The sequence below is a fragment of the Nelumbo lutea genome, chromosome 1 (genome assembly GCF_056320005.1).
Source record: "Nelumbo lutea isolate HS-2025 chromosome 1, American lotus-T2T, whole genome shotgun sequence".
NCBI classification, from domain to species: Eukaryota; Viridiplantae; Streptophyta; class Magnoliopsida; order Proteales; family Nelumbonaceae; genus Nelumbo; species Nelumbo lutea.
In genome coordinates, this window is record NC_142684.1 from 168336870 (window position 1) to 168364818 (window position 27949).

Genomic DNA, 27949 nt, shown 5'->3' on the forward strand with positions numbered 1-27949 from the left:
GCCTTATTATTATTAATTTGTACAAAATTTCTTAAGTATCCGCGGCGGATGAGCTCTTCTATCTCATCGCGGAGGTTTTTACAATTCTTGGTACTATGACTGTAATCTTTATGAAAACTACAATACAAGTTCTTATTCCTTACATTGGGGTCCCCTCTCAGTCGAGGTGGCCACTTAACGTACGGGGCATCCTTGATCACCATGAGGGTCTCGGCCCGCTTCGTGTTCAAGAGTGTATAGTCTGTTCTTTCTGCGGGAGGAGCTCGGATAGGCTGGCCTGGCCTCCCTCCCCGAGTTAGGTCTTTTTTCTTCTTGTCATCCCCATGGGTCGAGGACTTTGCTTCTCTTTTCCTCTTTTCGGGCACATTCCCACCCTTCTGGTTAATCACCTCCTTTGTTCCTATGAATTGGTCCGCGAGCTTAAGGAACTCGATCATAGCCTTAGGCTGATTAACAACCACATGCCACTTGAACTCGTTGTTCATGATGCCGCTCTTGGTTGTTGTGAGCTGCACTACGGGGTCTAGTCAGGTATCTGTAAACAAGCGTCATTGAACCGCTTGATATAACTCTGGATGGACTCTCCTTCCCTCTGGACTATGCCGAGGAGACTCCTGGGTTCTCGAGCACCGCTTGCTGGTGACGAAATGGGAGGTAAAGACTTGCACGAACTGCTCCTAGCTTCTTATTGACATGGGCGCGAGGTTCCTGTACCATGTGCGGGATACTCCTTTGAAGGTAGTGGAGAAGGCCATGCACATGCAAGACTCACTAGCCCTTGCTAAGTGCATCTGCAACTGGAAGGCGTTGACGTGGTCATTCGGATTGAACGATTTATCATACTTGTCCAAGGGGGGGACTTTGAAGTCCTTAGGCATAGGGACGATTAGAAGTTATGGAGACAGGGGGGAGGGCACTGAGAGGAGCAGAGTGGCTTTCACTTCGCCCGAGCTTACCTTTTCCTTACCATTGAGCTCAGGCAAGTTGTGGGTCGTAGTTCGGCGATGTCTCCGCTGCTTCTTCGTTGGCTCGGCATTAGTACTGCTTGCTTCTGTGTTGCTGAGCTCGGTAGGCCCAAGGAGGGGCTCAGACTACTACCGATGGCTATAAACTGAAGGGCTTTGTCTATAGTCTGCGGCCAGGACCTCAAATTGGTTTTTGGCGAGCGGGATCTTGAACTGCGAAGGTCGAGGCAATGTGGGTCTGATCGGCTGAGAGTCTGCCAACCTGACTACAGGCTGTGAGGTGGGGGGAGTAACTTGTCTTTCCCTCCTATCATGGGATGAGACCTGACTCCTGATAGGGTTTTGGGTTTGGGAGGTTTCTCCTCGGCGGGGGAGACGCTCGCTGTTGTGCAGCGGGGTGTTGAGGTGGAACTTGCTGTTGATGCTGAGGCAGCGATGGAAACTGTTGTTGGTAGACGTGGTGGAGCATTTGCTGCAGCTACAACTGAAACTTATGGACCTACTGCATTTGAGCTTGCATATCTTGCATGCAGTGTACCAGATTTTCTAGCTGGTTTTGTCTGACCACCGGGAGAATTGATGGTTCTGCAAAGGTTGTCTCTACTGGTGAGGGGAGTGGAGCACTTACTGGCGCCATGATCTGAGGCGCGGGGACATCGTCCGCAGAGACAAGTAGAGTGAACTGGCCAATGCAGACAGTAAGGAGTTGAAGTCGTTCCCCGGAGGTATTTTGGTCGGCACTTCGTCCGGCGTTGCTGGAGTAAGCCATGGAAGTCTTTCTAAAGTTGCTTGGTGAGAGGCTTTTCTGAAGCGATTCCCATAGATGGCATGAAATGATAGTGCGCGATCTGAGCACTCCTAGCTGGCAATGGGCCACACTCCAAGCTGGCGACGGACGATACCTGAGAAGAAAAAGAGGATGAAGGATTCACGGGGAACTTACCCGACAGGAACACTCTGATGCTTAAGTTAGAACTCTGAGAGAGAAAATTGCAGAGAAGATGAAGAATGTTAGAGTGCAGATAGCGCGAATACAATTACCTTTGTCCCTTGGCGACTGGGGCCTTTTTATACTGATGCCCTATCAAATCTGGCGTAACTGCCTCTGATTCTCTACTGCAGCCGTTACTGCCAGAGCTGAGCTAGTGGGCGCATGTAACCGTTATAGGTTACAACCCTGCCAGGTAGGGGACGCTTGTCAGAGCCTGGTAGGCACGACACCGCTTGGCCAGAGACATGGGCACAGTCTCCAGATTCGGCAGGTACGGTTGTCAGGCAGATCTTCCTGTAAGTCGCCGAGCTACCTTGTGCCGAGCTTCCCTGTACTAAGATGTTGGTGATGCGCCGGGGTGCCTCTGCTCGAGGCGGGCCTTTGAGGTAAGCACGAACAGGAGCGCTAACCGTGCCTACCCGGAGTGTCTTCAGTTCGGGATGTTCCTTACCCAGGGATCTTAGATCGAGATGCTCCCTTCTTGAGGAGGAGCTCGGGACTCCTCACTTGGAGGGACCTTGGGGCGCTTCCCCTTTGGGAGAGAGCTCGGGGTAACCTGAATACCACCTTGTAGCGAGCTGCTGCCCGTGACGAGCTTTTAGGCTAGGCTCCAGCGAGCTCATCATGCCGAGTTGCAACCAGACTGTCATGCTGAGTTGTCACTTGTGTCGAGTCATGCCCACGTGTCCCCCTGTTACGAGGCTGGGCCAAATCACCCTTCATCGGTTATAGTTTTTGACCTTTTTTTTATTACTTAGGTTTTATTTTGAAAATTTGAAAAATTGTAGAGGATAAATTCTATATTTTATTTATTTTTTCCATTAGTATTTAACAAAATGTCAATTGTCATAGAATTTGAGGTACTTTAAAGAATGTAGTTAAACCATAGGGTATTTAAAAAAAAATTATCCAAAAAGGAAAGGAAAGTTTCTGATTAGTACCCTGTACTTTAGGCGTAGTGCCACTTTGGTCCCCAAGTTTTAAAACGCAATAACTTTGTACCCAAACTTTTAAAGCGTGACAATATAATAGTTGCCATTAACTAGTTGTTAATCAGTCGTTAAGTAAAATTTGAAAAAGATACAAATGCCCTTCAAGTGTTATTTAATTTTTTATCAACTTTGTAAACATTGACAAAAATTAATAATCCCAAATCTTTGCTTTTTCCATTAAAGAAAGTTGGGGTCACATTTGAGTGGCTGGTGACCCCAATTTTTTTGAATAGAAGATGCAAGGCTTTGAGAACGCTAATTTTTTGTCAATGTTTAGATGGTTGATAAAAAAATTAGATGACATTTGAAGGATATTTTTGTTTTTTTCAAATGCCACTTATGACTGATTAACAACTAGTTAGTGGATTGTTATGTTATGAAACTTCTGATATTCAATTGTCGCATTTTAAAATTAAGGGACGAAAGTGACACTAGGCCCGAAATACATATACTAATCGCGATGGTCGAGAGATATTTTCTCGATAATAAGTTCTTCCGTGAGCCTATGCAGGTGAGTCCCGCTTCTTTTCTGTCTTAGATTTCCTTCTCTTTCATTCATTTTTGTTTATTTTTTCCTTGTTTTTTACGTTCGCTTTTTACAGAGAAACCATTTTACTTGAACTTATGCAATGTTTTACTGGCAAATACAACTCTGTTCTCTGTAAAAGAAAAAGAAGGGGGAAATCTGTTATAAACGCCTTGAACTTTCACCCTATAGCGTAGCTGTCGAGTCTTTTGGGGGTTTGAAGAGCTGGGGTGGATAATCCGGGAGAGTCAACTCAGGCCCATTTGGTTGCATCGGTTGAGCTCCCTTTATTTTTAGGAATCTTGTAGGGTTTCGGGGCGGATATTTTAGAAAAATTGTTGCGGATACATATGCAAGAATGTTTGGGAAGTTCCAGCTGTTGAATACCAGCTGTTTTCACACTCTGGGTTCCACAAGGTCTACTACCAATTTTGGAGTTCCAGTAGAGCCATTCGATAGAGTTAAACCTGTTAAGAAGCGGAGAGAACCGATATTGCTTGTAGGTCGAAATGTAGTTCACAAGGAAACCAGTATAATTTATAGAAAGGACCAGAATGATAGAAGAGATGATGCACTTAGTCCTAGTCCAGGGCATAGCAGTTCTGTAGGCAAAAATAGAGGGAAGAGTAAGAATAATGGGGTACCTGAAAGGAAGAACGATGGTGCGGTTAAATTCAGTTCTGGATGGAGGAATTCTTCAGTTGGGAAGATGGAGACAAAGCCTTCAGCAAAATGGACTTCTTATGGAGGACGCATCCCGGCAATCTTGCAAGCACTGGAAGCAGTTGACAATCTGGATGAGGCTTTGAAGCCGTGGGAGGACAGCCTCAACAACAAAGAGAGAAGCATAATTCTCAAGGAGCAGTCAAGTTGGGAAAGAGCTCTTGAAATCTTTGAATGGCTCAAGAGGAAGGGTTGCTATGAACTGAATGTGATTCACTACAATATCATGCTCCGGATTCTTGGAAAAGCACAGAGATGGAACCACTTGGAGAGCCTCTGGGGCGAGATGGAGGACAAACGAATAATGCCCACAAATTCTACTTATGGTACCTTAATTGATGTTTATGCTAAAGGTGGCCTTAGGGAAGAGGCTCTTCTTTGGCTGGAACGGATGAAGCAGCAAGGTATGGAACCTGATGAGGTAACAATGGGTATTGTCGTTCACACTTACAAGAAGGGAGGGGAATTTGAAAAGGCTGAACAATTCTTTAAGGAGTGGTCATCAGGTAAATTGGGTAAGAATGGAGGAAGAGTTACTTCTACCATAAATGGTACTTCTCACCCTCACATGCCTTTCAGTTCATACACATATAATACCTTGATTGACACATATGGGAAGGCTGGCCAACTTCAGGAAGCATCAGAAACATTCACTCAGATGCTGAGAGAAGGGATTCTCCCCAACACTGTAACTTTTAATACAATAATTCACATTTATGGGAACAATGGACAACTGCAAGAGGTGGCTTCCTTGATGCAAAAGATGGAAGAACTTCGGTGCCTGCCTGATACGAGAACATATAACATCCTTATTTCTCTCTATGCAAAAAATGATAACATTAACACGGCAGTCAGCTATTTTACAAAGATGAAGGAGGCTTTCCTTGAACCAGACTTTGTGAGTTACCGCACCCTCCTATATGCATTCTCAATAAGGCATATGGTTGGAGAAGCTGAAGCTCTTGTCTCAGAGATGGACAAGCAGGGTCTTGATATAGATGAGTTTACTCAATCAGCTCTAACTAGAATGTACATAGAGGCTGGGATGCTCAACAAGTCTTGGTCTTGGTTTGAGAGGTTTCATTTCACAGGGAAGATGAGTTCTGAGTGCTATTCTGCCCACATTGATGCCTATGGAGAGAGGGGCTACATTTTGGAAGCTGAAAATATTTTTCTATGTTGCCAAAATGAGAAGAAATTAACTACTCTTGAGTTCAATGTGATGATCAAGGCTTATGGGATAAGCAAGCAATATGATAAAGCATGCCATCTCTTTGATAGTATGAAGAATCATGGTGTTTTCCCTGACAAATGCAGTTATAATTGTTTAATACAAATCTTATCCAGTGCTGATCTTCCACACATAGCAAAACCTTATGTCAGGAAGATGCAAGAGAAGGGATTGGTAAGTGACTGTGTTCCATACTGTGCAATAATTTCAAGCTTTGTCAAGATTGGTCAGTTGGAAATGGCAGAGGGACTATTTGAAGAGATGCTTGCCTTTGGTATTCAACCTGATATTGTTGTTTTCGGTATCCTGATAAATGCCTTTGCTGATGCTGGATGTGTTAAAGAAGCCATGAGATATGTCAATGCAATGAGAAGTGCTGGCTTCCCTGGCAATCCCATTATCTATAATTCCATGATTAAGCTCTATTCCAAGGTTGGATATTTGCAAGAAGCGGAGGAAACATACAAGTTACTTCAATCATTTGAGGCAGGTCCTGAATCTCCTGATGTGTACCCATCAAATTGTATGATCTATCTCTACAGTGAACGTTTGATGGTTAAACAGGCTGAAGAAATATTTGAAGACTTGAAGCAGAGAGGAGTTGCAAATGAGTTCTCATTTGCAATGATTTTGTGTATGTACAAAAGACTAGGAAGATTTGAGGAAGCAATTCAGATTGCACGCAAGATGCAAGATCTAGGACTGCTAACCAATGTTTTGAGTTATAACCATATAATTGGTTTATTTGCATCAGATGGAAGATTGAAGGAAGCAGTAGAAACTTTTCAGGAGATGATGAAATCAGGCATCCAGCCTGATGATTATACCTTCAAATTACTCGGTAGTGTTTTGGTCAAATGTGGGGTGTCGAAGGGAGCTATTAGTAGGCTGGAAGAGACAAGGGTGATGGATGGCCACCATGGTTTGCGTGCATGGATGACAACTCTCTACTCTATGGTACTTATAGATGAAGGAAGCAATAGAAACTTTTCAAAAGATGATTAAATGAGACTGATTCTACTTTCAAATTACTTGGTAATGTTTTGGTCAAATGTGGGGTGTCAAAGGAAACTCATAGTAATCTTGAAAGACCAGGGTGAAGGATGGACAGAATGGTTTGCATGCGTGGATGTTTACTCGCTGCTCTATGGTACTGATGGATGACAATGGCTGCAGGTCATGCAGTGAAACTAAATGTGCTCTGAATTCCCTTTCTTAGGAATTGTTTTGATATGGTGTTGGATAAATAGAGCTCAGACAGTAGTCTCATGGATGAAGTTTTGGTTAACTGATTGAACTTTTAACTGCCTATTCCAGACTGCAAGTTTCTAATAGGTTGCAGAGAGGCTCAGTATTATGGCAGACTATGTAAACTCCGTTCTGGTCTGTCCATAAGAGAAAGGTACTTGTATTTTGTAATTACCTTTGTGTGGGAAGTGTATATAGTATATAATTTAACTATGTCTAAACGTATTGATTTTCTCTAGTTAATTATGTCTATAGCATTATTTCTCTACCAATAAAAAAGCATTTACTTTGCTAATTTTGTTACATTTCATGGGTAATGGATGTTCATGGCATTGATAGAACATATGATGAGGATCTATGGCACATGGATACAACTACATAATTAGCATACCTTTCTGACATTATCTCGCCGGACACAGCACCTGCCACTGTATAAATGTATTAAATTACCTGTATCTGTGTTAACATCCTTATCCATATTTGGGTATCTTAGATGAGAATGGTGGGTGCTGTAAACTAGAGAGCTAGGTTGGTGCAACCCAATTTGAGACAGCTGTTATTTAATGTTTTTTCAATTATGCTTGTGAATTAATATATTAATAGAGAGACTGCTATACTGCTTGTTGTAAGCATAATATTGATACAAGGTTGATGGGGCTTGATATTTAGTGGGTCCTGACCTCCTATATATCTTTTTTTTTTCTTTATAGATAAAAATAACAACATCAAGCTCCCCCAAGAAACAGCAAAAATCTGTTTACAACTGAGCCCAGAACAGGTTTTCCCTATTAACCTTGCTTAGCTAAAAAGTCTGACAAACCATTGGTTGATCTCCTTGCCCATTGAAATCTGAATGCCATGTTACAAGTAAGCCATTTAAACCTATTTATTTATTCATTGATCAGAAAAGAAGAATTTTATTAATCATTAAGTGAACAGGTTACAGTATTACAGAGAAATACAGAAATACAGTCATTGCCCAACATAGTGTTACGATAAATCCCAAAAAAGCTGCTGCCTGTAGACTGCCTTTTTGGCTAATGAGTTGGCCATCCTGTTGGCAGTCGTCCTGATCCATGTAAAAGAAGCATTGATTCCCTTGCTAGTCTTTCAATCTCCCTTAGGGAACGCCTGTAAATCCAAGGAGCATTACTCCTGGTGTTAGTCCAAGATATCACCAGTTTTGAATCTCCTTTGACCTCGAAAGTTTTTCAATCTGCTTGCTTAGCAAGTTTTAGACCCTGTAGCATTATGAGGAATCAGTTAAGTTTTTCACCTGGTGGGTTATTCATCTTTCTAATATTCCAAAAAATACCATTATGAGGAATCAGTTAAGATTTTCTTACCAAGGTCGGCTTGTGACCTAGTGAAGGGTCTCTTACCATCAGTTGGATGAATTTTCTGACTTCTCTTCCTTTTTCTAGTGACCTGTGTCCAAAATCCCCATTGGATTGCATGTCATCATCTGAGAGACTCAAGAAGCTCCTACCTGTTCTTTAGTATGTGTAGTATCAAAAGTTTTCTTTTCTAGTCTTCTATCCAGCAGAGTCTTGGATTGCTTCAGCTCTTCCACTGTAGCTAACCAATCTGGTTTCCGAGAGGAATCGACAATCTTTTTCGCATGCCAATGACCCATATTGTCTACACTTGGGGCTAAAGAGTACGCCAATCTCCTAGGGATTGGTATGGGAATCTTGGTCTCCATCCTTTCTGGTTGGATTTCTTCTATTTCTTGGTCGTGTTTTGAATGAGTTTCTTCGGGTGGTAGAGAGACTGGGCCGAATGGGCCCTAGTATCTTTTCTTGTAGTATGTTATTTATTTATTTGTTAGCTAATGGGCCTATGTTTATGGGCCTGTTATTTCTTTTTTGTTAGTTCTCTTTATGTTACTGCCTAGCTGGCCGCCCACTTAAAGGCATACTTGTAATTTACCTAAGAATGAAGTTTAACAAAAGGATTAGAGAAGGGAGGGAAGAGATATTCGAACTCTTCTTCTTCTTCCTCTTCTTTTCTCCATCTTCTTCCTTTGTGCTGCTGTTCTCTATTTTTCTTTCTTCTTCCTTTCTAAATTTTACCAAGTTAGTTTATATCAGTTTTACAGGACTGATTTACATCTTGGTATCAAAGCAGGTTTCTTCTTCCTTCTTTTTTTTTCTCTTTTTCCCATACACCCGTCGATTAAGAGAGTGTATGGAGAGATGGGTTCTATATAGTTCAGAGGACCTTTTGCCTAGTTGGTAGAGGGTTTGGAGAGTTGTATTCTGGCTGGAAACTGCCACGAAGTGATGCTGTACTGTTTTTGCCCAAAACCCTAGCCGATTAGAGATTTTCCAAGTTATAGATAAAAGTGAAGCATTGGGTGTGGTGATCTGTGCCTGGGGGGTGCCTTTTGACTTCTAAAAGAGGGCGGTTCAGTTTTGGAGGAGATTGGGAAGCTCTAATAGGAGCGACTGCATCTTCTCTCTTTCTCCCTAACAACCGAACACAGTGAAACCCTAGTTTTCAAGCATCTGGGTACTGGTTTGACTTCAAGTAAGTTTATAAAGATCATATTTCTGGTTTTTTGATTTTCGTTTGATTAATGGAGAAATACGGAAGTGAGTTCAAGCAGGTGCCTATTTCCGGGTTAGGCTTGGTAGATTCCGTTTTGACTAGTGTGACCACAATTAAGCTAGATGAAACCAATTATCTTGCTTGGGCATAGTCTATAAGGATTTATGTCTGTAGTAGAGGAAAATTAGGGTATCTCACAGGCACTAAGGTGAAACCTGAAGAGACAGACTCTGAATTTGAGAAATGGATGCAAGAGAACTATACAATCATAGGATGGTTGATCAACTCTATGCAGCATCATATCAGTCAACACTATCTCTGGTGGTCCTCGGCCAAGGAGATCTGGGACAGTATTACTGAAACCTATTCACAGAAGTTGAATGTGGCTAGAGTCTACAAGCCGAAAAGTAATGTGAAGAACTTAAGACGGGGAGAAGAGTGTGTCAATCTACTATTTTATGCTGAAATCCCTATGGTAGGAAATTGATGTTATGGAAACAGTTGTATGGGAGAGTATAAAGGATGTAGAAACTTTTAGGAAGTTGGTGGAACGAAACAGGGTCTTTGAGTTTCTTACAGGACTCAACCTTGAGTTTGATATCATTAGGCAGAATATTTTGGCCAAAGATGAGGTTTCTCTTGCCTAGGTATATGCTATGGTAAGCAGTGAGGAGAGTAGGCGACAAGTTCAGTTGCAAAGTCCACTTACGGAACACTTTGCACATGCTGGAATAAAGCCGAAGGGTCCAATTGAGAAGGAGCAGGTATGTGAGTATTGCAAGAAACGAGGCATACTAATGATGCTTGCTGGAAGCTTCATCTTGATTTTCTATCTGGCAGTTTAAGAATAACAACAGTTTTAAGAAGACCAGTCAGACAGGAAAGCCTAAGTCAACTAATGTTGCCACAATACCTGAAGGAGGAAGTAAGGAGAGTGAAGAGAAGTCAACCATGGAACAACTGGCAACAATGAAGGCATATTTTGAAAAGTATGGAAGGTTGTTAAATCACTTGGAAGCTACTATCTCTACATCTCACTCTTCAGGCAACACATCATCATCATCATCATCAGCAGCATTTGCTCACTCAGGTATTCGTGATTCTGCAAACCATACTTCATTTTTTAGGTAATCATAAAATCCCTTGGATCATTGATTTTGGTGCATCAGACCATATGACTAGCTTGTCTAATATTTTTTGTTCATACCACCTCCTCTTTGGTAGAGAGAAAATCTCCCTTGCTGATTGGTCTCTCGCTCCCATTGCTGATGGTAGAGAGAAGTTGTTATATCTTTGCATGAGTCGACCAGACATTTCCTATGCAGTGAGTGTTATTAGTCAATTTATGTATTCTCCTAGAGATACTCATTTAGCTGCTACAGAAAGAGTTCTGTGTTACTTGAAAGGTACTCCAGGGAAAGGCATTCTATTTGCCAAACATGGACACATGAAGCTGGAAGCATACATTGATGCTGATTGGGCAAGATATATTGATGATAGGAGATCCACCTCGGGTTATTGTGCTGTGGTGGCAGGGAACATTGTTTTATGGAGGAGTAAGAAACAATCAATAATTGCCAGATCCTCTGCTGAAGTAGAATATGGGGCAATGGCACATGGTGTGTCAGAATTACTGTGGCTACAATCACTTTTAGAAGAATTGGGGGTTGACTATGAGAAGCCAATGATGCTCTACTGTGACAACTAAGCAACTATCAATATTGCACATAATCCTGTTCAACATGGCAAAACTAAACACATTGAGGTTGATAGACATTTTATACGGGAAAGAGTTTCCTCATGAGAAGTTTGCTTGCCATTCATCGCCTCAGAAGAATAGTTGGCTGATATTTTGGCCAAGGGAGTTCCAAGAGGGAAGCTGACACACTATATATGCAAGCTGGGCATGATTGACATCTATGCTCAGCTTGAGGGGGATTGTAGAGAGACTGGGCCGAATGGGCTCTACTATCTTTTCTTGTAGTATGTTATTTATTTATTTGTTAACTAATGGGGCTATCTTTATGGGCCTGTTATTTCTTTTTTGTTAGTTCTCTTTATGTTGCTGCCTATTTGGCCGCCCACTTAAGGGCATACTTGCCTAATAACCCCCGTGGGTTGATACACCTGAGTAAACCTAGTCGGTTTAGAAGGTCGTTTGGGCATTTCTTTCTCAACTCGCTTTGGAGCTTCATTCTGCACAGGGCTCAATTCCTTTGAAGTTTTCTTCATCTTTTTTTTTTTTTTTTTTCTTTTGAAAAAGGTAAAGTATTGTATTGCAAAAGGAAACCAGAAACACCAGCCCATGCTTGTAAGTTGAGTATTTTTTTTTGATCAATAACACTTTCATTAATTCATCATAAGAAAAGTTACAAAAGGAAGACAAACACACTTATCTTCCAAGTACAGCAAAGGACCTCAAGAAAAGGAAAAATAATAGAAAAGACACTAAAGTTACAGCTTAGCCCAAAACATTGAATCCCTTTTTGCCCCTTGTTTGGCTAAACCATCAGCTAGAGAATTGGCTGATCTTTTAACCCATCGCATCTTAACTTCCATCTCCCGCACCAGCCACTTAAATTCCCTCCTCTCATTGCTGTAATTCCATTAGCCATTGTTGTCTTTATTCAGCCACCCTATCACCACCTCCGAGTCCCCTTCAATTAGGAGTTTCCTGATGTTTATTTCCTTGGCTTTTTGGACTCCTTCCATAACTGCAAAGATCTTAGTTCTAAGGGACTCACCCACTCCAATTGGGCCTAAGAACATGGCAAAAATGACCCCATTCTCATCCCTAAAAACACCCCTAATCTATGACTGTCCCGGATTCCCCTTGCTACTCCCATCAAAGTTTAGTTTCATGAATCCAGCAGGTGGAGGGGTCCAAGACACGCTCATTACTGACTTGGTCAGTTTGCAATTTGCTATTTCACCCCACTTCCTCAACATGTCATTCACTGTGTAATCTGTGAATAACTCCAAAGATTTCAGCCACTGTACAACCCTAATATGTATGATAGCCCTCAGTTTTGCCACTCCTCTCTCAGCTTCTGAGAATATCCTGGAATTTCTTTCTTCCCATAGTGTCCAACATATTGCAGCCCTCAGTCCTCTTTACATAGTTCTTCCCCAAGTGGGGTCTAAGGAAACGTTATCAAGAAGTGCAATAAGGCTCGAAATACCATCGAAGTCTGAGTCCCTCAAGGCCCTTCTTAGATCCAAGTTCTACCCAATCCCAGAAATGGAAGAGGACGGGGTGATGAATGATGAAATTGTTGGACAGTTATGCCCTTAGCTCCAATAAGATTGATGCATCTTTTCACATTTATTGTAAATGAATAAACTACATAATTGATTCATGTCATTGTGGTGTGTTTCTGTATAATACTTTTAAACTAGACACTTACGAGATTCGTGTTAGTTTAGAATTTTCACAGCCGTTGGATAGATCTGGGGAGATTTATCATGCCAAGGCTGGCACTGATGTGCCGCCAATTTGGTTGGGTGGCTTGTCTCAGCTGCTAGGGTGAGACCTGAGGTACATGCAGTGTGGGTTTTCTTGAAACCCTGAACCGGATCAAATTCCAATATAGCCCTAGACCTTGGAGATAAATGGGCAAAATTGGAATGTTAAACTTGACCCCTAAACTCGATTATGGTATTGCATTAGGTGTCGGATTAGGTTGTCTTTGATATGCCAATTAGTGAGATCCTTAGAGGTGGTCAAAACTTGGGTATGTTGGGACATTTTGAGAATTCACCTGAGTGGGTGATCATAGTGACAGGATCAGCCCCTTTGTCGGACAAAGTGAATGATCGAGGAATGCACTCTCTCTGATGGAAACCTAAACTGCCGGCGATTGATTTCAAACGTTGAAATTTGGTTTTGCAAAATATATTTATATATATATTATGATTTTGAAATGTTTGCAAAAAGTTTTAATTCCTGGGATTCATGTGGCTAGAGAGTGCAACACTGTACCTTACAGCCGAGGGAGAGGTCTTTTCTTGTCGGGTAGTGTTTGATCATTATGGGCTGAGAGGTTAAGTGTAGGACCATTGAGGGTAATTCCTGATGGGCTAATCTTGCATTTGCCCACATTTCTTGGGTTTTCATAAAGTGGCTGGATCCAAGAACAATTTAATGTAAATGTTGGGCGCATTAAGAGCCCATGGCGATGGACTCAGGGGTTCACAGTCTCCTATAGTGAATTTGGCGAGGCCTTGTAACAAAGGCTGGGCTGAACCCATGTGGCTGATGTGTAGATCAATGTTAGGGTCCCACGCTATACAAAGAGAGCCAACTGGGCAGCAGGTTAAAGAGTAAGTGAGCACATAAGCTTAATGGGCCTAAGGCCCAATTCAAACTGGGCTTAACTTAATTAAAAAGGGAGGCGAATTTAGTTTCAAACTGATTAGGATTAGCTGAAGGATAAGATAAGTCTTATCCATTTAAGAGTCTAGATCCAAATATAAGATTTGGATTAGGAAACTCTCTCCTAAATAGATTAGGAGGCTGATCCAGAGAAGGCTATAAATAGGGGGTGAATTCTTCAGATGAAACACACAACAACAAACTGCAGAATTCTTCCCAGTTATTGCCGCCCCTACCTAGTTCGATCTCCACTTGTGGATCTGATCAAGAAGTGTTCTTGATATTGTTTCTTGGTAGAAGAAACAATCTAAAGTCGTGCTCACCAGCCATTACCCAATTCTTGCTGAAGAACCATCCTGCTGATCCTACTTCATTACACATTGTGTCATTTTCAGTGGAGGTGGGTTTTGGTCTTCTCTTTGGGTGTGAACACTTGCGTTGGGAGTTACTGCTACTTCGTATCAGGTATATCCCTCAGTTCTTATTGGTTTCAGATCTGGTCTGGTTTTGGTTTCAAGAATGAACCTTGAAAATGCAGTTTTCTAAATTAGGGAATACGATTCCCGGATGGGAGTGAAAGAAATTTTTGAAATTTCGCCCAACTTTCTTGCAAGGTTCGGCCATCCATATGATGGATCTCCCATCCCTTTAATGGTATTAGAGCCAGGTTCAAGTCTTGAACCAAATTAGATCAGATCTGAATCTGTGCAAATGAGCAGAAGGTGTTCTACTACCCGATTTGCGCAGTTAGCGCTTTTTCTGGGAATAGGTTCCCAGTTTTGGGCGAATGATCTGAAAATTAAATCTTTATTAATCTTATATATATTTAGAATTGTTCTATTTATATTTTTTGGATTTAGGGATGTTTGCATGGTGGAGATCGAAATCTTTTATTGGCACAATGAATCTGCGCAACTGCTGTATTCTATTCATTCTTGGTCTGTAAATATTTTTTTTTAATTTTTTTTAGACGGAATGTATAGGATTTGATTTTGATCTAATTTAATAGAAAAATTAGGTTTTTTCTATTTTATTTCATTGAAGGAGAAGCTGGTTCGCGTGGAGAAGACTTGCACAGATAAGAAATCTGCGATTTGCGATTTGCAAAAATCGAATATGCAAGCTGCGACTAACTTTTTTCTTGCAGGTTTGGATCCACACGAACAACCCACTGATGTGTTTATTTGCTAATTTTGATTGTCATTTATCAGCCATATCTAATTTTCAAATCATTTTCTTGAATTGAATCTTGAATTAAACACCAAACCCTAGACCCATTCGAACCAGATTGGACCAAATTGGTTGGATTGAATCTGTGGTTCCATGGGGGCTGTTCTCAGCCCTAATATTCCACATATGGGCCGAGGGTTTGATGGCTAATTGCAAGATGCAATTCGGCCCACCTCTGTAAAACCCTGTTTTAATTTGTTAAAACTACTTTAGCCCAATTCAGCATCTTGGCAATAAATCCGATTGAAATATGAGGAAGTAGAGAAGAGAAGGGAAGAAGAGAGAAAGGGAGAAGAAAGAAAGGAAGAAGAAAAGGTTTGGAGCAATAGAACATTGCTGGCGGCGCCAACTTCTATTATTTTATATAGGGCGGCAGAAATAAGAAGGGAAAAGACCCTTGTGCCCCTGCTGTAAGTGAGTACAATAACATAAATAACAGAAAATAAAAAAACGCTTTAACTAGCCAAACAGACCCTAACACAAATAATTAAATTATTTCAACACTCCCCCTCAAGTTGGAGCATAGATGTCAATCATGCCCAACTTGTCACACAAATCATTGTGCCGCACGTGATGAAGATCTTTGGTGAAGATATCTGCAAGTTGTTCTTCTGAGCTGACATATGGAGTACACACTTCTCCATTTACAAGTTTCTCTCTAATAAAATGCTTGTCCACTTCAATGTGTTTCGTTCTATCATGCAGGACTGGATTAGCAACAATATTGATGGGAACTTTATTGTAAAGTGACATAGGATTGCTTACTGCAAAACCCAGTTCACCTAACAGATTTCTTATCCACATGATTTCAGCAACCCCATGAAACATCACTCAATATTCTGCTTCAGCACTAGATCTAGCCACCGCACTTTGTTTTTTACTTCTCCATGTGACCAAGTTTCCTCCTACAAAGGCACAATACCCACTGATATACTTTCGGTCATCAATTGCTCATACCCAATTAGCATCAGTATATACTTCCACCTTTAAGTGACCATGTTTTTGGAACAACAAACCAGCTCCGGGAAACTTCTTGAGGCATTTAAGGATCCTCTCTGTAGCTTCAAAGTGAGTTGTCCTAGGATTGTGCATGAATTGACTAAGGACACCCATTGCATAAGCAATATCAAGCCTGGTCATAGACAAATACAAGAGTCTCCCTATGAGTCTCTGGAACTTCTTCACATCTTTCAAAAACTCTCCCTGACTGTCTCCCAGCTGATGATTAGAGTCAATTGGTGAGTCAATTGGTTTTACCCCCAACTTGCCTGTATCTTCTTGTTAAAGTTTGGCCTGCCCTAGAAGTCTGTTTTGTTTGTTAGCTAAAAAGTAAAGTAAACAACAAGAACGAAAAGAGGAAAGAAGAAGGAAGAAAGAGGAAGGAGAAGAGAAAAGGTCTAGTTGGAAAATAGGAAAAAGTCAACCCTAGTTTCGGCCAGACCTGTTATTATATTATTAATGTAATTGGAAAAGACATAAGTGCCCTTATTTAAGTAAGAGGCACTCGAACTAACATAACAGTACACATCAACACTCTCAACAGGTACAAAGACCGAAATACCCCTTCACTAACACTCCCCCTCAAGCTGGTGAGTATATATCATATAACCCCAGTTTGTTACATATGTAATCCACTCTCCCCCGACTCAAACCTTTTGTGAACAAGTCTGCCCACTGATTTCCTGTATTAACATATACAGTGTCTATCACTCCTTTCAGCACCTTCTCTCTCACAAAATGACAGTCAACTTCGATGTGCTTGGTTCTTTCATGAAACACCGGATTGGAAGAGATATGAACCGCTGCCTGATTGTCACAATAGAGCTTTGTAGAGAAGATGGGTCGAATGGCCCATAGACTGTCATTTCATGTTATGTTATGTTTCTCTCTGTTGTGGGTCTTATTCTGGGCCCATACTCTGTAATATTCTGTTTTTTTCTATTTTCCTGCCCACTTAAGGGCCTCCCTATTGTCAAAGATTAACTTATTAATAACATGTTTAGAGTGTTAGAGAGTGGTTATGTTCGAACCTCTTACTCTCTAACACTCATTGCCGCCAACTCTCTCTTCTCTTCCTCTCTTGTTTGTTTATTTTTTAGTTTGCATCTAATCTCAAACAGTTCCATACATCAAGTGGACTACTTCATTGGAGTACTGATGTCATATCCTATCTCTTGTAGAAGGTTTCTTAACCACACTAATTCACAAGTAGTATGTGCCATGGCCCTATATTCAGCTTCTGCACTGTTTCTTGCCACAACTGTTTGCTTCTTACTTTTCCACGCTACCAGGTTACCCCCCAGGAAGGTGCAATAGCCTGTGGTAGACCGTCTATCAGACATAGAACCTGCCCAATCAGCATCGGTGTATTCTTCTACTTCCAGTTTTCTGCCACTTTTGTACAGCAAACCACGTCCAGGAGCTCATTTCAAGTACCTCGCAATCCCTAGCATTGCATTCTAATGTGGGACCAAAGGTTTCTGCATGAACTGACTCACCACACTAATCGCAAATGAAATATCTGGCCGAGTAATGGTTAGGTAGTTTAGTTTGCCTACAAGACGTCGGTATCTGCCAGGGTCTTCAAATACTTCACCTATATCACTGCTCAGCCTCGTATTTATTTCCATAGGTGTCTCAGTCGGTTTAGTACCCAACAAACCTGTTTCTTCCAGTAAATTAAGCACACATATTTCCTATGACACAAATTAATGCCATGCTTAGATCTTGCTACCTCTATGCCCAAGAAGTATTTCAATTTGCCAAAGTCCTTGTCTGAAAGTGTTCCTGTAGGAATGCCTTCAATCTGTCAATGCCCATTTTATCATTCCCAGTCACAACGATATCATCTACATACACCACCAGTAGTATTTTACCTACCGGAGAGTCATGACTGAAGACAGAGTGATCAACCTGGCACTGTTTCATACCAAACTTCTTGACCACCTCACTGAACCTACCAAACCATGCTCGAGGGGACTGTTTAAGTCCATATATAGCCTTCTTAAGTCTGCATACCTTACCATCCTCCCCCTGAGCAACAAACCCTGGTGGTTGCTCCATGTACACTTCCTTGACTAAATCAAAATGCAAAAAGGCATTTTTGATATCTAGTTGATGTAGAGGCCAATCATACATAGCTGCAAGGGAGATGACAACATGAACTGACCCTATCTTAGCAACCAGGGAGAATGTCTCTGTGTAGTCAATGCCATAGGTTTGGGAGTACCCTTTAGCAACCAGCCGCAAATAGAAAATTTTGATGTGAACGCCAAATTGATTGCGGATCTCAGCATAAAATTTCTGGAAGATGGCAAATAATTCACTTCTTTCTTTCATTAAATAAAGCCATGTCATTCTTGAAAAGTCATCAACAAAAATAACAAAATATTTGTGTCCATTATATGACATCACTTTATAAGGACCCCAAAGATCTGAATGAATTAAAGAAAAACGACTCGACACACGGTTATCAACCCTAGAACTAAAGGGAACACGATGGTGTTTCCCAAATTGACACGACTCACAATCTATAACAGAAAGTTGACTCAATGAAGGGACCCAGGACTTCGGCACTTTCGGCGAAGGATGACCAAATCTACAATGCCACTGGAGAGGAGAAATAGATGACTGAAGGGCCACTAACGTTCTTCCACCACCATCAAGATAATACTGTCCTCCGCTTCATGCCCTCCACCAATCTTCATCCCCGTCTTGAGATCCTGAAAAACACACATAGAGGGGTAAAATGTAACAGAGCAATTAAGGGACTTGGTTAGCTTACTAACAGACATAAGATTAAATGGAAGTTTAGGTACATATAAAACAAAGGATAGGGACACAGGGTCTAGGTCAACATTACCAACACCACGAATAGATGATGTTGAGCCATTAGCAAGGGTAACAGATTGTGATGTCTAGAGGTCCCGTCATGTGATCGGAGGGTCCAGAGTCAATAATCTAGGGGTTGGGTGTTGATGCCAAACAAGCCATACCTGAGTGTGCAAAGCTAGCTGTGTTTTGCTGCGACGTGGATTGAACAAACCTTTCATACTGATCACGAGGAACACTCATCATCTCCTTGCCTGGACCATCTGGAGAGGTAGAAGGCATCTGGTCAGCTGACCAGTTCTGCTGTCTAAAGCTAGAACTGGTGTCACTAGTCATGGCATGTTGGCCCATGTCGAGGGTGGACCATGTAAGTCATAGCAGTAGTTAATAGTATGTCCATCCAAACCACAATGAGTACACCTCCGTGGACTCGAGCCACGTCCATTACCATGAGCTCCTCCTGAATCTTTGCCTCCAATACGACCACCACCACGGATATGTGTAGATCCACCACCACTTCGGCCATACACTGGACCACTGCTGCCACCACGGCCAGGCTAGGCTCCTCGAGCCCCACTTCTGCCACCTCGTTCTCTCGTCACTGCAAATGCTGATTTATGTGAGATATTAGAGTTTTCCATAGATCCAATGGAAGTCCTCCGAAGACGAGCAAACACCTCCTCTAAAGATGGAAGGGCAGATCCTCCTAGTATCTGGGCTCGTACTGGCTCATACTCAGACTTCAGCCCCACCAGAGACTGAGTCACATCAAGCTACTCTCTCTGTTGCTGTTGAACCTTGACATCAGAAGTGAGAGGGTGATAGACATTTAGCTCATTACGGATATTTCTCATACTGGCATAGTACTCCTCAAGGCTCTGATTTCCCTGTTGCAGATTGAAGTATTCCTGATACAGTTGATATACCCTAGTTGTATTATTCTGACCAGAATACAATTTCTTAGCATGATCCCACACCTCTTTGGCTGTGTCAAGAAACATGAAGTTCACACTGATTCTGGGTTCCATACTGTTCCACAACCATGTGATAATCTGTGCATCTTCCTGTTCCCAGTCTTCATACTCTGGAGAACTAGTGGGGGGTTTCTCCTCTCTTATGTGCTTTACCTTCTTCTTCGCCTTCAGAAAAACCTCTACAGACTTGGCCCAAGGGACATAATTCTCTCCATTCAGTTTAATGGAGGTCATTTGGACATTTAGGTAGTCAGTAGATATCATCACACTAGGTTTATTATCACTCTTATCTGCCATTGCTGAATAACCTTATCATTGAATCCGGAGCACTACACACTGCACATAGACACTTCACCGAAATCTGCACACTGATTTCAGCAATAACAAAGGCTGAAAGCCGTACTTGTAACACCACAAACCCTACTCTATAGCTACCGGAAGTTTCACCATTAAGTAAACACTACTTCCCTTCGAATCACACACACACACCAGCATAAACCCTAGCATAAACTCTAGCATACTGCAATCTGAAAACCCATCATACGATCTGTACCACGCCTCTCATCTGTTCCATAACAGAAAATATGCATAAAAAAAACTCCTTACCTCATCGCCTGAAGGCCAACCACACGAAGGAATGAAACACTGCTGCACCACACGCACCAGCCCTACATTAATTAGGGGAGGGCTTAGAAACCACAACAACCAATCACCAATGACACCACTAGAGGCATAGAAACCTCCAAGGGAAAAGGGCGATCACTCCTTTTCAGCCCTTTTCCTAGCCTCCAACCAACGGCTGAGAAATCCAAGAGAAACCCTAGTTCGAATGTGCAGAGAACAAAATTCTAGCAGGTCTGATTTGTTTAATATTGCTTTGATACCATGTTAAAGTTTGGCCTACCCTAGAAGTCTGTTTTGTTTGTTAGCTGAAAAGTAAAGTAAACCGCAAGAATGAAGAGAGGAAAGAAGAAGGATGAAAGAGGAAGGAGAAGAGAAAAGGTTTGGTTCGAAAATAGGAAAAAATCAACCCTAGTTTCGGCCATACCTGTTATTATATTATTAATGTAATTGGAAAAGACATAAGTGCCCTTATTTAAGTAAGAGGCACTCGAACTAACATAACAATACACATCAACACTCTCAACAGGTACAAAGACCGAAATACCCCTTCACTAACATTTCTAGTAAGTCTAGTACATATTTCTGTTGGGAAATAATGATGCCCTTATGGGGGGGGGGGAACTTCAATTCCAAGGAAATAACGTAAGGGGCCTAGATCTTTCACCTCAAATTGAGTGGCTAAGAATTTTTTTAGTCTCCGTATTTCAGCCTCCCAATCTCCTGTGATCAATATGTCATCCACATACACAATTAGAGCTGCAATTTTCCGTTCACCTCTTTTAACAAATAGAGTGTGATCTGATTGGCATTGTTTGAACCCCATCTGTTGAACTACCAAGTGGAACTTACTAAACCAAGTCCGAGGTGATTGTTTCAACCCATATAAAGATTTTTTTAACTTGCACACCTTTTGTTTGCTGCCTTTGGCACAAAAACCTAGAGGTTGGGTCATGTACACTTTCTCTTCCAAGTCATCATTCAAGAAAGCATTTTTGATGTCCAATTGGTGAAGTTCCCAGTCAAGATTTGCTACCAGTGAAAGAAGAATCCTGATAGAGTTCATCTTGGCTACTAGAGAAAAATCTCTACATAGTCCACTCCATATACCTATGTAAAACCTCTTGCTACTAGTCTAGCCTTGTACCTTTCAACAGTTCCATCAGCCTTCTGTTTCACTGTGAACACCCACTTGCAATTGGTGAAGTTCCCAGTCAAGATTTGCTGCCAGTGAAAGAAGAATCCCGATAGAGTTCATCTTAGCTACTAGAGCAAAATCTCTGCATAGTCCACTCCATATACCTATGTAAAACCTCTTGCTACCAGTCTAGCCTTGTACCTTTCAATAGTTCCATCAGCCTTCTGTTTCACTGTGAACACCCACTTGCAATTCACTGGTTCCTTATCTTCAGGAAGATCCACCAACTCCCAAGTGCCATTTTTATGTAATGCATCAATTTCTTCCTGCATTGCATCTATCCATTCGGGTTTAGATAAAGCTTCTGCCACATTCTTAGGAACGGGGACACTGTCCATAGAAGAGAGGAATGCACGGAATGAAGGTGAAATGTGATCATAGGACACAAAATTAGAGATAGGATGATTAGTAGTACAAGATCTAACACCCTTTATCTTAGCAATAGGAACATCAAGATCATTGATGACAGGGGAATCAACATTAAAAGGAACATGCATATCAATAGGAGCAAGTGTACCTGGCTGATGAGACGGATCTGCCTCTGGCGAATCCGATGATGTTGGTTGCATAGTGCTAGGTTCCACGGCTCTTGAACTCTACTGGCTTTTATGGCGACGATGAAAGTCCCGGAATGGAGGAGGATCGGGTAAAGGAGGTAGTTGAGTTTTAGCTGCCTGTTTCTCTTCAACCATACTCTCCCCCTAAGGAGAAACCGAGAAGAAAGGTTGATTCTCAAAGGACACATCAATGGAGACATAGTACTTGCGAGAGGTAAGACCATAACAACGATACCCCTTTCGAGATAAAGGGTAACCAAGGAATAGCCTGCGGATCAAGCTTACCTCGAGTAGGGGACAAGTTATGGACAAAGCAACGACACCCAAAAACACACATCAAAATGGTGGACAACGGAGTTGTAGGAAACAGAAGCTGATGTGGGGCCTTATACTCTATTAACCGAGATGGCATACGGTTGATGATGTATATAGCACACAAAACTGCATCCATCCAAAAACGTTTTGGCACAGTCATATGAATTAATAAGCCACGAGCTACTTCGAGAAGGTGACGGTTTTTTTCATTCAACAACAACATTTTGTTGGGCTGTCTTGGCACAAGAGCTTCGTTGAAGTGACCCATTCAAAGCAAAAAACTCTGTGAGATCACTATGGAAGTATTCCTTCGCATTGTCCAACTGGAAGATATGGATTTCAATTTGGAACTGAGTGAACACCGTGCATTGAAAGTCTTTCGCAATTTTTGGCACTTCATCTCTAGATTGCATAAGGTAAACCCAAGTGTATCTAGAGTAATCATCAATCAAGGTGATGAAGTACTTATATCCAGCCTCAGTGGGTAGAGGAACAGGGCCCTAAACATTAGAATAAACAATATGAAATGGAAATTCAGATATTTTATTTCTCAAAGGTAAAGAACTTCTACAATGTCTACTCAATTGACATGTCTGACACTGTAACTGACTCACTGACAAGGACTCAAACAACTTTGGGAACATAACTTTAATGACTCAAAAGAAAGATGACCAAGACGGCTATGCCATAAATAGGCTTGACTCTCACTGGACAAACTCGTGGACTCTGTAGCCACAAGACCAACTTTATTCTCCAACACGTAGAGACCATCCACCATGCTTCCTCTACCAATTGTCTTCCCCGAGGCTAAATCTTGAAACACACATGAAGACGGAAAAAAAGTAAAGAAGAGACAGAAAGATAATAAGAATGGGATGATTTATTATGCTTTTGTACATCCAAATTTATAGCTCTCTCTAGGATACAAACTAAGTAACAAATCTTCCTAAATAAAACTGATTTCTGAAAATATTTGTACAGCTCACAAACCTCTCAACTACCTAAAATGGCACATAATCAAATATAATACATAATTACCGAAATCTTCCAACACTCCCCCTCAAGCTGGCATGAATATATCACTCATGGCAAGCTTGCTAACTAAGTTCTCATACTGCACCCTAGGAAGCCCTTTGGTGAGAATGTCTGCTACTTGGCTCGTGGTGGGTATGTAGGACATGCATATCACACCACTGTCTATCTTCTCCTTGATGAAATGTTTATCCACTAAAACATGCTTTGTTCTGTCATGTAGAACTGGATTATGAGCTATGGAAATAGCTGCCTTGTTATCACAATAGACTTTAATGGGTGTTGGTGTATGAACCTTCAACTCTTCTAGGAGCCTTTTGATCCTTAACACTTCACAAAAGCCATGTGCAACAGAGCAGAATTCTGCCTCTGCACTACTCTTTGCTACAACACACTGTTTTTTGCTCCTCCTGGTGACCAAATTCCCTCCTACCAAAGTGCAGTAACCTGAAGTAGATCTTCTATCTTTTATATTACCTGCCCAATCTACATCTGTATAGGCTTCGACTTGGAGATGACTCCTATTTTTGAACAAGAGTCCTTTCCTCGGAGTTCCTTTCAAGTATCTCAAAATCCTGAACACAGCTTCAAAGTGAGTAGGTCTAGGTGAATGCATAAACTGACTTACTACACTCACTGCAAAGGCTATGTCAGGTCTTGTGTGCGACAAATAGATTAGTCTTCCAACTAATCTTTGATAACGTTCTCGATCAACCACCTCATTTGCTGTTGCTGTTTTTAACTTCATATTTGGGTCCATTGGAGTTTCTGCGGCTTTACAACCTGTCATCCCTGTCTCCTTGAGCAAATCAAGAATGTATTTGCGTTGGTTGATAAAGATTCCCTCCTTGGACCTTGCAAACTCCATTCCGAGAAAATATTTAAGTTTTCCCAGGTCTTTAATGTCAAATTCAACCTCAAGCTTATTCTTCAACTTGTTGATTTCAAATAAATCATCTCTAGTCATGTTAATATCATCTACATACACTATCAAAATAGCTATTTTACCTTGGGTAGAGTGCTTGAAAAATAAAGTATGATCAGCTTGACTTTGTGAGAAGCCGTGCCGCCTTACTACATCCCCAAATTGTTCAAACCAAGCTCTTGGTGATTGCTTTAGCCCATATAGGGATTTTTTTAACCTGCAAACTTTGCCTCTTCCAAGACTTTCTTCAAATCCTGGTGGTAGGTCCATATATACTTCTTCTTTTAGGTTTCCATTCAAGAAGGCATTCTTGACATCGAAGTGACAAAGTGGCTAGTTAAAATTAACTGCAAGAGAAAGAAGTATTCTGATAGAGTTAATTTTATCAACGGGAGCAAAAGTCGCTTGGTAGTCTATACCATGAGTTTGGGTAAATCCTTTTGTTACGAGTCTTGCTTTGTATCTCTCCTACACTTCCGCCAGCCTTACACTTCACTGTAAACACCCATTTGCACCCGACTGTCTTCTTGTCATGGGGTAGATCAGTAATACTCCACGTATTACTTTTCCTAAGAGCATTCATCTCTTCCATCACAACTAACCTCCATTTCGGATCATCTAATGCTTCCTGAACAGTTCTTGGCACATACAGATTGGAAATCCTAGACACGAATGCTTTATGAGTATGTGATAATTTCTCATATGACAAGTATTTTGCAATAGGATGTTTTGTGCAAGCTCGGGTACCTTTTCTTAATGCAATTGGAATGTCAAGATCTGAAGAGGACAGATTAGGCAAAGATGGAATAGGAGTAGCAGAAGGATTACTCTAAGTTGTAGGACCTTCACTCGGTAAATTGGATTGGACTTCTGCTGTAGGAACAACTGGAACAGTAGTACTTTTGTGAAACCTCTTCCTGGTATAAAACTGAAGCTTAGGATGAGGATTGTGATCCGTTTGAAGTACTTCTCCCCCTGTCTCTGATAACGTAGTATCTAACAAATTTAGATTTAGAGTACTATCACTAGGTTCCATTCTTTCAACAATTGTTTCCGAAACTTGCTTATTAGAATTAATCAAAGGTATAAATTCTTCTAGAATAGGTAAAGTTTCCCAAAAATTATCTTCCTTACTTATGTTCTCCCCTTGAAGAGAATTTTTTTGAAAGAAAGGTTGGTCCTCAACAAAGTGTACATCCATACTCTCAAAAAAATTCTTTGTAACTGGATTAAAGCATTTGTACCCTTTTTTATTAGATGAATGACCAAGAAACACACATTTTTCAGCTTTTGGATCCAGTTTTGATCGAAAAACATTTGGTATATACACATAACAGACACAACCAAACACTTTTAAAGGAAGATTCGTGGTTATTCGAGATGTGGGAAAACAATTTTTCAGATTCTATAAAGGAGTTTCATATTTTAAAACTCGAGATGGCATTCTATTTATCAGGTAACATGCAGTTAGGAGAGCATTTCCCCAGAGATATTTAGGTACATTCATAGAAAACATGATAGCTCTAGCTACCTCAAGAAGGAGCCTATTTTTTCTTTCAGCAATCCCATTCTGTTGTGGTGTGTCACGACAAGTTGATTGATGGATAATACCTTTTTCGGTCAGAAATGCTCCTAAGTATTTGTTAAAGTATTCAGTCCCATTATCTAATCTTAGAATACCAATTTTGGTTTGAAATTGATTTTCAATCATTAGGAAAAATTCTTTATATCCTTGTTCAACATTTGATTTCCTTTCCAACAAGTAAACCCAACATACTCTTGTATGGTCATCAATAAAAGTTACAAACCATTTTTTTTCAGAAAGTGTGTTTATCTTAGATGGGCCCCAAACATCACTATGTAACAAATAAAATGGTTTTGAAGCAAAATAAGGTTTTATTGGAAATAAAACACGATGATCTTTAGCCAAATGACAAGCCTCACAATGAAGTTTTGACCAATCAATTCCTTTAAACAATTTAGGAAACAAATGTTTGAGATATGGAAGACTAGGATGCCCTAATCCTTCTATGCCATAATATAACTTGATCACAGACAGAGATTGAACTCTTACTACTTAGCCATGAGCTTTTTCATTACCAATAGCGATTTCATCAAAGTAGTAGAGTCCATTTATCTCTCTAGCAGATCCAATTGTTTTCCTCGAGTTCTGGTCCTGAAAAACACAAGTGGAAGGAAGAAAAAGAATGGAGCAGTTAGTATCTTTAGACATTCTGTTGACAGAAAGAAGATTGCAGGCAAGTTTTGGAACATGTAAAACAGATTTTAGAGTAATTTTTTCTGAAATTTTAATGTTTCCTTTGCCTGCAATAGATGAAAGACTACCATAAGTTATTCTCACTTTTTCAATACCAAAACAAGGATAATAGGAACTAAATAAATTAGAGCAGCTTGTCATATGATCGGAGGCCCTTGAATCTATGATCCAAGGACCGGATTTTCCTAGAATTGAGAGTACCAAAGAATTGCTACCTGTTTGTGCCATAGACCCAACAGGAGTATTAGGTGACGAATAGAATTTTAGTAGTTTAAGAAGGTGATCTATTTGCTCTTTACTGAATGGAGATGATTCAGCCTCGTTTGCTATAGGTATATTCTGTTCACCAGGTTTGTTCGCCCTGCCATTGGAAGGTCTCCCGTGCAGTTTGTAGCAATTCTCTCGGGTATGGCGAGGTTTCCCACAGTAATCACAACGCAGGTTATTCTTGTCTCCAACCCACTGATTTTGGGATGACCTTCGATTGACTTGGGCCTCGGAAATAATTAGGGTTGACCCTTCCACAGGTCCGGTTGTACCTGCAGCCTTCTTTCCAAGCATCGCTTGTCTCCGGCTTTCTTCTCTACGTAGTTCTGCAAATACCTCACCGATTGGGGGCAAAGGGTTTCTTCCAATAATTCGGCCACGAACCTCATCGAATTCAATGTTTAAACCTACAAGAAACTTCAAGACTCGGCCAACATTCACAATCTTCTTGTAATAATTGTAGTCATCGGGTGACTTCCACTAGTAATCGTTGAATAAGTTTAGGTCCTGCCAAACTCTCTTAAGAGAATTAAAATACTTAGTCACAGAGTTCTCACCTTGGCGAATATCTTCGAGTTGTAGAGTTAACTCGTACACTTGGGATTGATTCCCTAAATCAGAGTACATCTGTGAGACATTGTCCCATAATTCCTTGGCTATAGAATAACTGAGATAATTTGCCCCTATATCTTCAATCATGGAGTTAACCAACCACGTCATCACCATGGAATTTTCAGCATCCCAAACAGCATAGGCTGGATCCTTCACATCAGGCTTCTTCGTGTCTCCTGTGATATAGCCAATTTTCCCTCTCCCTCTGAGATACATGTGAACAGATTGTGACCACCGGAGAAAGTTGTCACCATTTAGTCGGATTGTAGTGATTTGAATAGGGTGATTTTCAGGCAGATTCCGAACAATCTGGGGCTTAGGTTGAGAAGGCTGAGGAGGCTGAGAATTGGACGTGACTTCGGACATTTTTTAGGGACAGAAACGCAAAAACAAACCCTATGTCTTTTCTGCTTTGATACCATAAAGAAGAGACAGAAAGATAATAAGAATGGGATGATTTATTATGCTTCTGTACATCAAAATTTATATCTCTCTTTAGGATACG

At 41.0% G+C, this 27949-nt stretch overlaps 1 protein-coding gene across 2 annotated transcripts in view; it reads left to right on the plus strand.

Annotated features, from left to right (window-relative positions):
• The first annotated feature begins 3373 nt into the window (after positions 1 to 3373).
• Positions 3374 to 27949, plus strand: part of LOC148879047 (Tetratricopeptide repeat (TPR)-like superfamily protein) — a 52941-nt gene continuing 28365 nt past the window's right edge. For both annotated transcript variants that reach the window (XM_088960432.1, XM_088960433.1), the window contains exons 1-2: positions 3374 to 3459; positions 3551 to 6830. In XM_088960432.1, coding sequence (XP_088816558.1) covers positions 3833 to 6433 — 2601 coding nt within the window. In that variant the 5' untranslated portion in view covers positions 3374 to 3459; positions 3551 to 3832 and the 3' untranslated portion in view covers positions 6434 to 6830. The remainder of the gene's footprint in view (positions 3460 to 3550; positions 6831 to 27949) is intronic.